The 14,242-nt window shown below is 50.2% G+C and overlaps 1 protein-coding gene across 2 annotated transcripts in view; it reads right to left on the bottom strand.

Moving 5' to 3' along the window:
* NXPH1 (neurexophilin 1) overlaps nucleotides 1-13,394 on the bottom strand; it is a 286,838-nt gene extending 273,444 nt beyond the window's left edge. For both annotated transcript variants that reach the window (XM_026003837.2, XM_026003839.2), the window contains exons 1-2: nucleotides 12,413-13,394; nucleotides 11,396-11,559 (exon numbers count right to left, since the gene is read on the bottom strand). In XM_026003837.2, the coding sequence (XP_025859622.1) occupies nucleotides 11,396-11,449 (54 nt within the window). In that variant the 5' untranslated portion in view covers nucleotides 11,450-11,559; nucleotides 12,413-13,394. The remainder of the gene's footprint in view (nucleotides 1-11,395; nucleotides 11,560-12,412) is intronic.
* Nucleotides 13,395-14,242: the final 848 nt, after the last annotated feature.

Below are 14,242 nucleotides of genomic sequence, written 5' to 3'. Positions count from 1 at the left end.
GAAGAAGTTTTTGAAAACATAACTATGGCTTTTGGCATTATAATTCTCAATCTAATCAGGCAAAAGAAAAGAAAGGCTTCACTCTCTAAATGAAAATACACAATTAAAAAAGAAAGGAAGAAAGGGAGGGAGGGAAGGAAGGAAGGAAGGAAGGGAATAGAAAGAAAGAGGAAAGAAATTTGTAGTGAGGCTTATGGCTTATGTCTTCAAGATCCATAAACCAAGTGATGAAATAAAGAAACACATGGTCTTTAATATATGTCTAAAGAAAGAAAAGAATGAGGACCTCCAATTTTTCTAAATTTTGTCCACATTTATGCAAAGTAGCTGAAGAGATTTATTTTAATAATTTCACTATATTCAGAAAGTCTTTTTTATGAAGTTTGAGACTAACTTAAAACCTCCACTTATTTTCTTCTTCAAAAATGCATCTTAAGTATTCATAGTATACAACTCCAATAAAACAATAAGTATATTGTTGATCATTTTAAAGAAAACAATACAGTATTGGAGGGTCAGTTTATTTTTCTTCATAGTGGTCCATGGATCCCCTTGTAATCTGGCAAATCAATAAATGCATCTTTCCTAAAATTTTGGTTGTGTACTTAGATGTTACCTGGGAGTCTTATAATCAGTCTCAAAACTGGTCAAGTACATAAAAGAGGGGCAGCCTTATGATTAGCACATCAGTGCACAAAGAAGGACAATAAATTTCCATCACATTGTCAAACTCACTCAAAACAATCAAATATTTCACCGAACCATTTACAACTATTGATTGCACACAAAACCTGACTTTATATTCTTCCTATTTTAAGTAGATGTGATATTTCACAAGGGCTTCACAAGTAAGAGATCGTGAATGTAAAGCAGTCCATTAATTTTATATAAGCTGTTTTATATACCTGTGGGCCTCCAATAACATTCAGCTACAAGGTTACAAGGAAGAAGAATCATTTTCTAAAGTTCGGCTAGAGAGGTTGGCGTGTGTGTGTGTGTGTGTGTGTGTGTGTGTACATAACCAGAATTCAAACCGTCATGCCAGTAGTTTCTTTACCAAAGTTGCTTTCCTTCTATAGCTGAAAATACTGACATAAACAGGACAACAGTATAGTGTCAGTAACCAGATTCCTATCAAGGAAATGTTGCTGTCAAACTCAAGTTGGGATTTCAAGGCCAGCAACTTAGAAAACAAAAGAATTCCCTGCTATAATTTCCCACGGAATCTTTCAAAGAGAGATGTACAGATGTACATCTAATCTTGCTCTGCTGTGTGCGTATGGGTGTTATGTTTAACCTGGAAAAGAGAAAGACTCTTCTAAGTGAGGAAATTTCCTCCAAGCCTTTCTATCATAATTTTTTCTTAGTAATAACTTATCTTAAAGAAGAAAATCTGTCTCCTTCCTTTTAGACTGTGACTTTCGGTTTTATTAAAATTCCTCCCAATTTGCCATGTGATGTCTTTGTTTTGGCTCTGAAAGGCCTTGTTACACTATGTATAAATGTGTATCTTGTGATGGGTTAGGTGCAGGGAGAGGCAGAGAAAAATGTAGGGCCTTGCAGATGTTTCCAGCTAGCTCTTTCTGCTCAGCTTCCTGCATCATACTGCAACTTTCCATGCTAAGTATACATTTTCAGTGAGTGGTTAGCCAGGGCCTTTTGTTCCACTAAGTTAGTACAAGCTAATAAATGTCTTTTCACTTTATTGGAATCTCTCCTTAAAAAGACATGACTGTGGGGTCTGGTCTTCCAGAGATAGTCTTTAGACTTGAGAAAAGTAAATTAAAAGGACATTCCTGCTAATATCAAAGCAGGCTTATTACTTCAATATAAGCACTTCCTTAATTTTCCTTCCTCAGCATGCTACATAAATATAAATAAAAAGGCTCTCCGCTGGATGCATGTTACATATATCTCACAGAGTTTAATTATAAAGCCTCTAAAAATGAAGATGGTGGGAGGAAATGATGTCAGTAGATCATACAGTCCTGGTATTGAGTTAGCTCGCTGTCTCTGACAGCAAGGAAACAAAGACACTCAGGTAATCGCAATATACCATGAAACGCTGGGCTCTAAGGAAAAGAATATCCAAGGAGTAAAGGGTATCATTTCTACTTTAGGGCTTGGAAATGCACAATTTTAATTTTTCTATTCATTAATGCTATTAAAGATGTTATTATTAATTTTAATGCAATTAAGGAGGAGGAGTTAGCTTTTTTTAAGTGCCACACCCTATCTTCTCTGCTAGACTGATCTGTTATAAAGAAGGGATGAGCCAGATGAAGACCAAGCACTCAAAAATACACACACACACACACACACACACACACACACACACACACCTCTTTGTTGACCTAAGAGCAAAGCATTGCAGGAAACAGTGAAGACATCCACATAAGAATACAACTTTAAACCCAGCAGCTGCCCACTAGGGGCAGCAGGCAATTTCTAAGAGTAAGAAAGACTGTGCCCAGGTGCTGGCTGCACAAATGGGTAGAAATAGGAAAACGCTGTGCAAGTCACTAGGCAGGACCCCGGACACTTGTAGCATCTTCAGTGGGTTGAGGTGGGGCCCATTCCCAGCCGGCAAAAGGCCAGCTTCTCCATCAAAAGAGGAAGGCCTTCCTACAAGGCCCCGGAGGAAGCATTGCACTTGAACCTTCCTTTCCGTTCCTATTCAAATCCCCGCCTCTCTTCACCTTCAGATCGGTTCTCTTCTCCGGGGTTTGCCTTTCTCCAAGCTGGCTTCTCACACAGGTTGATGAAGCTAGCACTGCCTGCCAGACCTCTGCTCCTTTAATGCTGAGGGGATTTGCAGAATTAGGTATCCTGAAAGGATTACCGCTTGCACTAAGGGGAGAGAAACTGAGAGAACTTCTCAGCCAACCCTCGCCTTTGACACAGAGAACCCCTAGCGCCAACTCTGGGTACTCCCGGGCTTATTATTTCTGGACCAAATCAACCGTGTGACCACAGCCAAGGAGAAACTGCGCACACTTTCAATGGCCGCAGTGTTGGCTCTGGAAGGCTCAGAAAGGCCGGGGGAGAGTCTGCAACAGCAAGCCGGACAAGGGGGGTGGAGGAAGGAAAGGGGAGGCGGGGCAACGGTTGTGTCAGGGTGTTTGGGGGTTGTTGGGGTTCTGCCTGTTTGTTTTGTTAGGTAAATAAGGAGAAACTTCCCCCTATCCCATCCTGCTTCTAATGATGATAGATTCCACGCTGCATCAGGCCCCACGCCGGGGAGCCTAACCGCACGGAAAATGATGAGGCTGCATCCCAATTCGTCTGCATTAAAAGCGAGCCAGGCACTTTCGATAGGAAATATATCGATTCCTTTGCCCGGGCTTGTGGTTTGTCCTGCTCCCCGTGAATAATTACTGCTCCTTTAGAAATTCATAATAATTAAGACTTCCTACCCTCCACCCGCGTCGCTTTTCTAAGGGCGCCTGGTCCCGGAGGGTGTCCCTGTGGCTCCGGCCGAGCTGCCCGCAGGTGGGAGGTAGCGCACGAGTCACTGGCCCCCGCGAGGTTCTACTCCCGCGAGAAAGTTGCTCCCCTTCTCCGTACCCTCCGTGTCCTTGTGTGTCAGACGGGACTTTTACGTTGTCAGGAAGCCTTGGAGCTCTACATCACTTCATTCATGTTTGCTTGGGAGGAGGGGGAGATTTAGCCAACTGTGCGAGGGAATGTGGACAGGAGAGGAGAGAAGTGGGGGAACCTAGGGTTCACCTCCGTTCAGCCTAAACTCTGCGGTAGTCACGTGACGCCGCAGCCACGGAGGCGGGGGGGGGGGGGGGGGGAAGGGGTGCAAACGAGCTGATGCGGCCGCAGGAAACACTGGGGACCCAGCGACCCGAGCTCAGGGCTCCCGAACGCCTGGGAGGGGGAGGCGGGTTTGAGTCGCGACTGGGCGGTAAAGTGTCCGCGGAAAGCGCCGACTCCACTTGCAGGGGCGCGGAGCCCGCGCGGCGGCGGGGATGCTCGGCGGCGGGGATGCTCGGCGGCGGGGATGCTCGGCGGCGGACCCCTGGCGGGGCGGGGCCTGGGGCTCTGTCCGTGGTCCTGAAGCCCTGCTCCGCGGGCCGGGCTGCCTCCGCCACCCGCCGGCGACCCCGCTCCCTCCGGGCGCCGGCGACCTCCCTCCCCAGAACCGCTGCGGTCCTGCCTGCTGCCCCAGAAGCCCCGAAGCTCGGCGGCGTCCGCAAAAAGTTCCGCAGAAGCAACGCTTTGGTGTGAAGGCTTGGGGGTCTAGACGCGAGAGGGCTGTAGCCGTGTGTGCTCGAGCCAGCTGGGATTGCTCGAGGTCACCTGAGGCGAAAAGCGGAAAACAGAGCGCGCAGCTGCGGCGGCAGCGACTCCGGCTGCGAAACTTCCCGGGGCCCGAACACTCTGCGGCTTTGGGGAGAGGGATGAGTTGCCGCTTCTCGGGTATGAAGCCTACGTCGAAGGAAGTTTCTCGCTTCTAACTGTAGAAGACGACTTGAAGTGGCCTTCAAAATCAGTGGGATGGGGAGGGATCCTGAGACCTAGGGCAGGATGGGCCAGGAGGACGCCCCCTCCCTCTGCTGGGGCGAGGGCGCCCAGCCTGCCTCTGCGGCCCCCACCGCCACTACCTCGGATCCTTCCCGTCAAAATCCACTGGGGTTACGAAGGTGATGGGCCAGGCCTGGCCGAAGTCAGGTTCAACCGGGACGCGCAGAGCCCCCACGAGCCAGTTTCTAAGGAAACACTCGGTATTTCTAAGCAGCAATTTGTCTTATTGTGGGAGAAAGAAGCAGTACATGAAAAGACTCTCGGTTCTCCATTCTCATGCAGATGAGGTGATGTGCTCCGGCTGCGGCCTGTGTTTCCCCCTCCCCGTCGTATTTCCGGCTTGAACAAGTAAAATACCCTCATTTATTTAAAGGAAGCTGGAGCGCTAGAAGACTTTTCGCTACCGGCGGCGGGAGAGGCAAGCGGATGCACCCTCGCTGCTCCTGGGACCCCACCGTGCTCCCTCTCCCGGCGCCCCCGCTCCGGTCGCCACTTTGCTTTCCACCACCCAGAGCACCGGACTAAATGACAAAGGAACTTTCTGTAACGCAGGGCTCCCGAGCAAAGGATTTCTCTCCGTCCCACCCCCACGTCACCCCCGCCAGCCCGCACCTCCATAGTAAACAAAATGTACCAGGAAAAAAAAAAAAAAAAGCTGTTTACAGAGGGGGTAATTAGGTTTCCAGCCCGCAGCAGAAACGCGGTGCACTCATTAGAAGTATAAACAACAACCTGCAACCTTCGAGAGCAGATGGCAAACTTGGAAAACGCGCAAATGCGCTCCTAGGCGCGCGGAGGGGCACGAAGAAGCCGCCAATGTATATTATCTCAATAAAAAGCCGCTCTTGGAAAGCTTGCATAGTAATTGAGATGGGCGCTCATTTCTGATCTGGGTTGGCATTTCCTCATCTCGAGCTGACAGAGCCAACTCAGGAAATTGCTGGTAATATTCATCTGGGGAGCACTTTCATTAAACGTAATTCATTCGACTTTCACAATAAATTGAGTGACATCCTTACAGCGGAACCTTTTTATCCTTGATTAAGTGCTTGCCAAGCTTTGGTTTCCCACTTTATTGTCACATTCCTTCAAGCAGAGTCGTCAACATGCCAATCGACGGCAGAAAAAAATGTGCGCGCCTTGTTTACCGAGCTCCGGGAGGGGTTACTGCTGACATAGAGAAAAAGAGCTAGCTGGTCGGAAGCTTGAGCAGCGGATAAATCAAGACCGCAACTTCCTGCAGACACTTGTCCCGACCTAAGGAGTGGTGGCGAGGCGACTGCAGGGGTAGGCGAGAGAGCGTACCCGCCTTGCCACCCCGCTGCTCCTGGGAGCAGCTGACCCGACCCGCGCCGAGCCCGCCTCCCTCTGTGAATCAAAATGGCAAAGACTGTTCGAGTCTCAGAAGGAGATCTGAGGCTCCAGAAGGACTTGGTTGCTTTAAGGGAACTTTCCGGAATCAAATCAAAGCCAGGCACCTTATTTAAAACCAACAGACAACTCGGAAAGAATGCAGACTTCCTAACTAGCCGCTTGAGAGCATGCAACTTTCAAAGCTTCCATCTGCTTTATTTCTGGGCAAGGGAGTGCAAGAAGAGTGTCATTCCTCATTCCCAAGATTCCCTCTTGATTCTCAAAATCAATGCCCAGACAGCCAATCCCATTCAGCGCTCTTCAGACCCCGGAATTCCAAGCGAAGCTGAGGAGCACCTCAATATTTCAGGACTGGGAGAAACCAGGAAGGCTTCCCTTTGCCAATCCCTGGTCCCTTCTCTCCCACCCCCTATAAAAATCAAAGAAGGCCAAGACGGGGAAATTGCTTATTTGAAAAAGCAATATCCAAATGCTTTCATCACTCAAATGTCTTTTTGAAAATATTGTCCACGGTGGTTATTACCTGGACAATGCTGTCAATTTCTGTAGTCTGCAGAAAATTTTCCCTCAGATAGAAAAGTAGGACATTGGGCACCTATCTCAAAAAAATCAACCAATTTTCCTGCCACCAGATATGTTTTTCACCCAGACAACACTTTCATTAAGAAGGAAATAGCCGTCAACAATTCAAAGCCAAATAGAAATCAAGTTCGCACAAAGAGGAGCCACGAACTTAATGGCTTTCTGGGAAAATACAGCTGAGAAAGTTGGAGTAATTGTGGTTTTCCCCCTTCTAATACTGAAGGCAGTTTCTCCCAGAAGCTATCACTAGAAGGCCCCAGACCACCACGATAATCCTCCTGAAGTGTGGCAGAAGGGCAACCCACCCAAGTGCTTCCCAGACACCAGAGGAGCTGCTTTCTTGGTCAATGGAAAACCGAACATTTCAGGAAAATGCCTGGAATAGTAGCAACTTGTTCTCCCACAGAGCCCTAGAATATGTCTTGGGACTGATAAATTTTCATGTTATGTTCCCAGGGCACAGGATCCTTCAAACATCTAGGTTTAATTCTCCCTTTATCAGGAACGCTGATGTGGGATAGAAAAATCAGGAAATGTAGTGGTGTTAGGGAACTTTTAGTACTGCCTCCAAGAACTGGCCTTAATAGAAAACACTGAATAGCCACTGTTAGGTAGTCAATGCACTCTTCTTTTCAGGAATAAGCTCAAATTGTAAAATTTTCAGTGGACAGTGGCTTAATTTTCAAAGGATGTAAATACAGTGCCCATACCTAGTCCAAAGGACAGACTTTGATGGTCTCTCTCCTGCTGCTTTTTCCCTCACTTTCCTCAGTTCTTAACAGCCACCTTCACACTGAGTAAAATTCACCAAAATTGTCTGGCTTCTAATAGTAAAGAGGTAGTATTCTATGGATATATTAATCACTCTTTAATCTCTATTAAACAATTGGGGTGGTATTCACATTTTAAGGACACCCTAAATTTGAGGGAGTAATTGACTCAAGATCTTTTTAAGGACAAGGTTTAGAAAGAATTTTTCAATTCTTGATCATATTGGTTAAAAAAGCAACTAGATTATTAGCAATTTTCATTTCTAGCAGAACTGATGGGATCTAAGTTGGAGGATGAGAAGCCTCTTCTCATAAAAATAGAACTGTGGATGTGTGACTGATCACCATAACATCATGCAACCCCTTGCCAGATTCTCTGGACTCAATTTCTGAGTAACTTTTTTGTTGACATGCCCAGGGAGAGCTCATTAGATTCAGTTCTGAACTCTGAAAATTGCCACAGGTGAGCCCCCAACAAGACACCTCTGCTTTCTGCTGGCAGGTGTTCTCCCTGTGTACCCTGGCCTATTCTTCCGTTTGATCCACCAAAAAGAACCCAATTCAGAACTCCCTTTCTTCAGAACCAGAAACAATATATTCCTAGTTTATCCAATGTGTGCTTCAATTCAGTGAAAATCCCATTGTCCTGTTACCCAATTCTATCATACTGAGAACATCCTGGAATCTGTCCAGAACTGACAGGAGAATAAAGATTGCAGGACCTTTTTTTTAAATATTTTTAAACAAGTATTGTTATGCCATAGGTTCCTCTCCTACTAAATTGAGACTTTAAAATCTACAATAAGTACACAAAATTCAATAGACAAAAAATTTCCTTGCCTTTATTTTTTAAAAAATGGTTTCCTACTTCCCTGCATTTATGGCTGAAGTTATCCCTGTGGTGATTTTTGAGTATGCTAGCTAATATGCTTCAGAAGGTTACTTGGTAGACACATTTCTAATTAACTTTCCATTGCAGTACTAAATAAGCTTCCAGTTTGAAATAGGACAGACACATCTCTCAATAAACACACAAAAAAAAGACACTCAAATCCTTAAGCTAAAACAGAAATTCAAAGAACCTTGGGCCAAGAAACATTTTGAAAACATTCACTCAAATGCAGGCAGGAGAGTGTGGCTTAAGAACAGAGCCCTGACCTGTTAGGTAGAGAATTGTTTTTCTTTTTCTTTTTCTTTTTTAAATCGCCAATTTGGGAATATTTAAGGCATTTCTCTATAAGCAGAAGCAGGAATATTTTTGTATAAGAGATACCTAAACAAATCTTGTCCCCTGGACATAATGTGGCAATCACTCCTTAGAAAACATAACTGGAATTCCGGGGGCTTAAAAAGAAAGGTGTACTGTGCTATCAGCTAGGAGGCAATGCATAAATAGAGCACCCTCTCACTTAACTTGTTGTGTGAGCTCTTAAAGATATAAAACTACTCATTAAACTCCTTCTTGGTTTATGGCCTCTCAAGGAGAAAAAATAAGATAAAATAATGGTTTTTGCCACTCCTGCCTTCTTGGAGTGTAACTTGAAGCAGTTCAGTTCCTGACAAACTGCATGCATCTATTGCAGTTTCTTGCAAAGATCTAGGATGTTCTAAGATACAGGTACAAAAAAATGATAAATTCAGTTACTGTATGTGATGTTTAATAAAAGAGATGGAGAAAGAAGCTTTGACCATTACTTGGTCTGTCTCATTGCCCTAGAGTTTTAATCAAGGCTCTCCACTTCCTTACCTGCCTAGAACCACACCTGTCCTTCCTGCCCAATTCACCTCTTTAAGTTTATTTCCATAGTAAAAACCAGCTCCCTGCTCTTCCAGGAAAATATCTTGGAATTCTGTGGGCAAATAACTATGGGATTACAATCCCTGGAAATACCACCTTGGGTCACAGCCACCAGCCTTTTGTTTTTGTGGTACCGTGTGGTTTCTAATCCCCGACACACAAAACAACTTTAGATCGGAGAGAAAAGAATGGACTTCTAAATCGCCTTCTCTATTTTATTGTTCACATTTCGTATTGTTTTGAGTGAAATTGGAAAAATTGTCTCCTTTCTCCGTATTGCCAAAAGGCATTCAGGTAATGAAGTCTGTAACTAAACGGTAATTGAATCAGCATAATTTGCACACTGAATGGTTTTCAAATGCTCCCAGTTTACAATTAAAGGAGAATTAATGCGCTTGTTGTTGAGAACGCAGCGCATTAGAATAAATCCAGCACTGTTGTTGTAATGAGTGGAAAACGGTTTAACTGCCAACAAACACATTTAAAATTTAACACAACGTATTGATTTCACTTCTGCTTTTGATAGATTATTTTCCAGACTATCGAAACACTTGCTCCAAGCAATAAACTGCACCACAGCCACGAGCCTTTGCCGTGTGTAAGCAACAGTCCAAGGACGTAAGAACAGTCCTGAGGTTCAGGTCAGGTGTAAAGGTATGCAGAGCAAAGGGGCAGGAGGGTTTCCATGGTCAAGGGGATCGTTAATGTCCCTCCTCTGTAGCTTTCATTTTGCGGTCCTCCCCTTCTTTCAATAAACAATTGCTGTATTTCCTCTGGCCAAACTTTCTGCCCTCGGTCTTTAGGCTCTCAATGTCAGTGGGTTGACTGGACACAGGTGCGGGCAAGAATGATTGAAGATGGGAAATGGGAAGGACAATTTTTGCATTCTGTCTGCGTTCCAGCCAGCCGGGAAAGGCACAGACTTCGGTGACTGAGTCAGAAAGGCTATTCTTTTGTATTGGCTGCCCTGGCTTTCACCTGTTTACCCCAAGGTGTCCTGTAGGCGAGGACACTGACGTGCAGCGCCCTCTGGCGTCCGCGGCTGCGACAGTCAAGCGATAAAGATGCAAAGACAGGCAACACTGAGGGTTCTTGGACTGTGAAGCTGAAACCCGTGAGATGCACACACCCTCACATACATATTCACACACGCGTTTACACTCATTAACATACACAGAGTTCACACAACTAGCAGCCCCGCAGTCACATGCACCAGGGCAACAGCTGGGAAATGCTCTCAATTTCGGGGTTGGCAACACTTTTGCTCCCAGGCTTGTGGGGTCTGAAGCTCTTGGGATTGAGGGACGACGGCACCGCCCCTCTCTCCCGTTTTTCCAGACCCGTCAGAGAGCTCAGGCCGCTCCAGTGCTCCTTGCCCCTGGTCAGAACACACTGAATGTGCCCCTCAGGGCACTCTTGTGGCTCAGAAATAAGCTATGGGGAGTCAGTGCACTGAACACAACTTCGCCAGCAGGGTGCGAGTGTCCCTGGCCCTCCCTGAAGCCAGACATGGGAAAATGCTCTCCTCCTTGGCTCCACGCGGTGCCCACAGCTACCAGTTCACCTCCACCTCCAGTCCCAACAGTGCACAAAATCCAGACCCCCGAAACTCCACTCCAGAAAGACTGAGGCAGTGGGTTTGCTTAGTATTTTCCTGATAACAAGGTCTGCCATCCCCTAGTAAGAAGCTCGGCGCTGGAACTGGGGTTCGGTTATCTGGTGGAAAGAAGAGATTGGGAGGAGAGGGTGGAGAGCCAATGCATGTTTGCCGGGGCATCCCTGACCTAACTCTCTCTCATCGCCTGTGGTGCTGTTATCTGATTTACTTGTCCTCTGACCCTACAAGGCGAACAAAGTTACCTTGCACTTCTTTACGTGCTGTTATCAACAAACTGGGGGACCAGGTGGGTGGGTGCACTTTCAAAGTCACAGACCTAGGCAGATTCGTGCTCCGCACTCCCTACCTCCATTTCCTTTCGTTCAAACTCTGTGGATGAACTAATTAGAGTTTCCATGTCTTCAAGCCTTTCGCTTTGCCCTCTCTCCCCATTAAGCATCCCGTCCCACTATTTCCTCGCTTTCTGGGGGTCCAGAGCGCCCTAGACGCTGTTCAGAATCACACGCAGGAAGAGGGGAGACTTGAGCAAGATATGAGGGTGGGAACCCCGGAAAATCCCGCAGGGATCCAAAGACCAGCTTGCCAAAGTTGTTCCAACACGGTCGCTAGGAACGCTGCTCTCGCTGAACTGGCGGTCTCACCCTCCTCCCGTGCGCCCCCGGTTGTCTGGCCTCGCGACCAGGGTGGGATTGCGGGGGCGCGGGATCGGCAGCGACTTACCAAGTAGACGGTGGGCTGCAGGAGGAGAAGCACGTACCAGCACGCAGCCTGCATCCTCCCGCGTCTCAAACTTCCTCGGCGGTGCTTTCGCTGAGTCTTTGTTCCTTCAAAAACATAGATCCACCTGACATCCACTTTACAGAGCAAGGAGCGCTCTCAGCAGCCTAGATACAAATGAAATTAGACATCCCATGACCACGCGGGCAAGGTTAGGCTTGGCGACCAAGCAAGGAAAGGGGGTCGTGGAGGGGAGGGGTGGACCAAAAACCAGGAAGGGGGGGTGGGCAGGAAAAATCGAAAAGCGAGTAAATCCAGCGCCTGAAACCAGCGAGCGCCCGGTCCGCAGGCAGGCGGGCAGGAGGGTAGGAGGATGAGGGGCTCCTTGCGCCCTGCACTCCTCGGGTGCGACTTCCCGGGCGGTGGAGACAGGAGGTGGCGGGGCACACGGAGACGCGTGCAGGCTGGTTGGGAGCCCAAGCGTCTCTGGCAGCGGGACCTGCCCTAGTGTTTGATGGCCGGGCGGCTCGGACTTAAAGGCGGCGGCTGGTTCTTCGCCAGCCCTGGCAGTGCTCACACACGTACACACCAGCAGAGAGAGAAAGAGAGAGGGAAAGCGAGCTAGAGAGAGACTGGGGGGGGGGGGGGGGGGTTGCACTAGAAGAGGAAGGGGTAGGTAGAGCTGACCAGGATTAGGCGGTGGGCACACAGTCGGTGGAGTGGGGGTGGGGAAAGGGAACGCAATTTGCATACAGTAAAGCCGGGCTCAGTTTACCCATGCAACCCTTCTGCACAGATGCACGCGCATACAAGCACATCCTTTGACACTACTTTTTTTTTCGAGCCAAGGGGCACCGTCAGTCGCTAACTTCTAGAGTGCAAGGCTGCCCGGGGCTGTGAGGTCACCCGCCAGGCGTACTCTGTCCCCCACGCAGCGGCCCTCCCGCCGCCCCTGCGCGGTGTCCCACCTCGCCGCCCCAAGACATCCTCTCCGGGACTGTGGAGGCGAAGTGTACGTACCGCACAGGACTGGGGGCGAAGCCGGCGAGCAGGGGTCGCTCTGGGCAGGCTCCATGGAGGAGCTACTCGGGCCTGGCGTCTCCGGCGCCCCGGACATGCCCTCCCTGGCGCTTCATCTCCATGCTCAGGCGCGGACCGGTCCCGCTGCCTCGTCCAGCCTCGGCGGAGTCGGCGTCTCAGTGCCCGGGTCGCGCTCAGGCTTGGTTCGGTGGGAGCCTAGGCTTGGAACAGTTGGATTCACGGTGCAGGAAACTTAAGAGGCAAGAGAGGGCGGGGGGAGCAGAGGAGAAAAGAGAGGAAGAGAGAAAGGGAGGGAGCACGGAAGGGAGGGAGAAGGGCGGATGCGCCGGGCGGACGGGGACCGCCGGCGCTGGCTCCGGGACGAGCGTCCGGCGCCCCTTGCTGCCCGAGGCTGCCGGAGGAGGCTGGAAATGACTTAAGGGGAGGAGACTGGGCAAGTCCTCGGGACTTGAACTGGAGAGAGAAAACACTGGCCTTTCGGAAGGAAAAAGCCACGCGGCAAGCGCCCACGGTCCGAGTTCTGAGGGAGGGGCGGGTGGCGACCCGGAGGCCCTGGCGCACCCCGCGGCACCCCGCGGCAGCGCGTCTACCGCGACCCCGGGCAGCCGGGGAACCACTCCGGAGCCGGGTCGCAGGCCCCGTGCATGGTCCTGCCCGGCCACTGGGGGACGCTCTGGAGCACGCTGGGGTCCGGGCGCCGCCGGGGTCTGCTTTCTCGGTGGGCCGGCGGCTCGCGGCGCCCTCCCTCCCGACACGGGCAGCTGTATTGGCACGTGGGTGAACGATTCCTCAAAGACTAATTAATACCCCGAATAAACAGCCCTCGCCCAGGCTCTCGGTGGACCGGGAAGTGGCTTCCGCGGTGGCTCTGGGGGCCGCAGCGCCCAGTCCCGGGGTACGGAGAGCTGCGACCGCCAGAGGCGCGGAGGGGAGCGTAGTGGGCGGTGCGTAGGGCAGGAACGGGCGCAGCAGGGGCAGCGCCCCCACCCCCGCCCCCGCCCCCGCCCCTGCCCCCACCCCCACCCCCGCCCCCGCCCCCGCCCCCGCCCCACCCCCGGCCGCCTCGCGCGCGCACGCGGGGCTCGCGGACCTGTGGCTGCGGGGCCCGAGGCGGGGCGCTGCGGACCGCGGTGGAGCGCGCGGCAGCCCAGGGACTGGCGACCTTGCGCCTTGGACTCCTAGCCGCGGGCCGGGCCGAGCGAGGGTGTGGGGTGGAGGGGGACGCGTGGGGGCTTGGAGCCTTCGCCCCCTCCCTCGTTCCGGATACCCCCTACCCCCCGGCGTCTCCGGCTCGCGGCCCCTTTGCTCTGGCCCTCGCCTTTCTCCATCTCTCCCTTGCTGTGTCTCTCAGTATCTCTTTGCCTCCTTTCTTTCTTGTGCTCTGTGCCCGTCCTTCGGCTGCACCTGTCTGCCCCTCTGTGTTTCTTTCAGGATTTCTGACCCTCTCCATCTCTGTATTTCTCTGTCTCAACCTCATCCCGCCATTCCTCCCAAACCTTGTCCTTTTCTTCTCCCTTTCACTCTCCAGAGCACAACCGTCAAGCCAGCTTTGCCCCTGTCGGATGAGATCCCAAGACCAGGCCCTTCGAGTGCTGGCCAGGCAGCCAGCGCCTCCTCGGGGTGCCCAGACTCGGCCCACAAGTCTGAGTGCGGCTGAAAGCATTTTACGTTCCACCCCCCAGGCCCCCCATCTCTGACACTTTGCTGGTTACCCCTCCAAGTCCTCCCCTTCACCAGAGCTTGACCTGGAATGATGCCCTCTACACAATGAAAACTCGATTAATAATCTGTAAGAGTTGGGCTGAAATT

The sequence above is a fragment of the Vulpes vulpes genome, chromosome 7, assembly GCF_048418805.1.
Source record: "Vulpes vulpes isolate BD-2025 chromosome 7, VulVul3, whole genome shotgun sequence".
In the NCBI taxonomy this organism is placed as follows: Eukaryota; Metazoa; Chordata; class Mammalia; order Carnivora; family Canidae; genus Vulpes; species Vulpes vulpes.
Note: the sequence above shows the minus strand (reverse complement) of the source record. Positions and strands in the feature narration are given on the sequence as shown.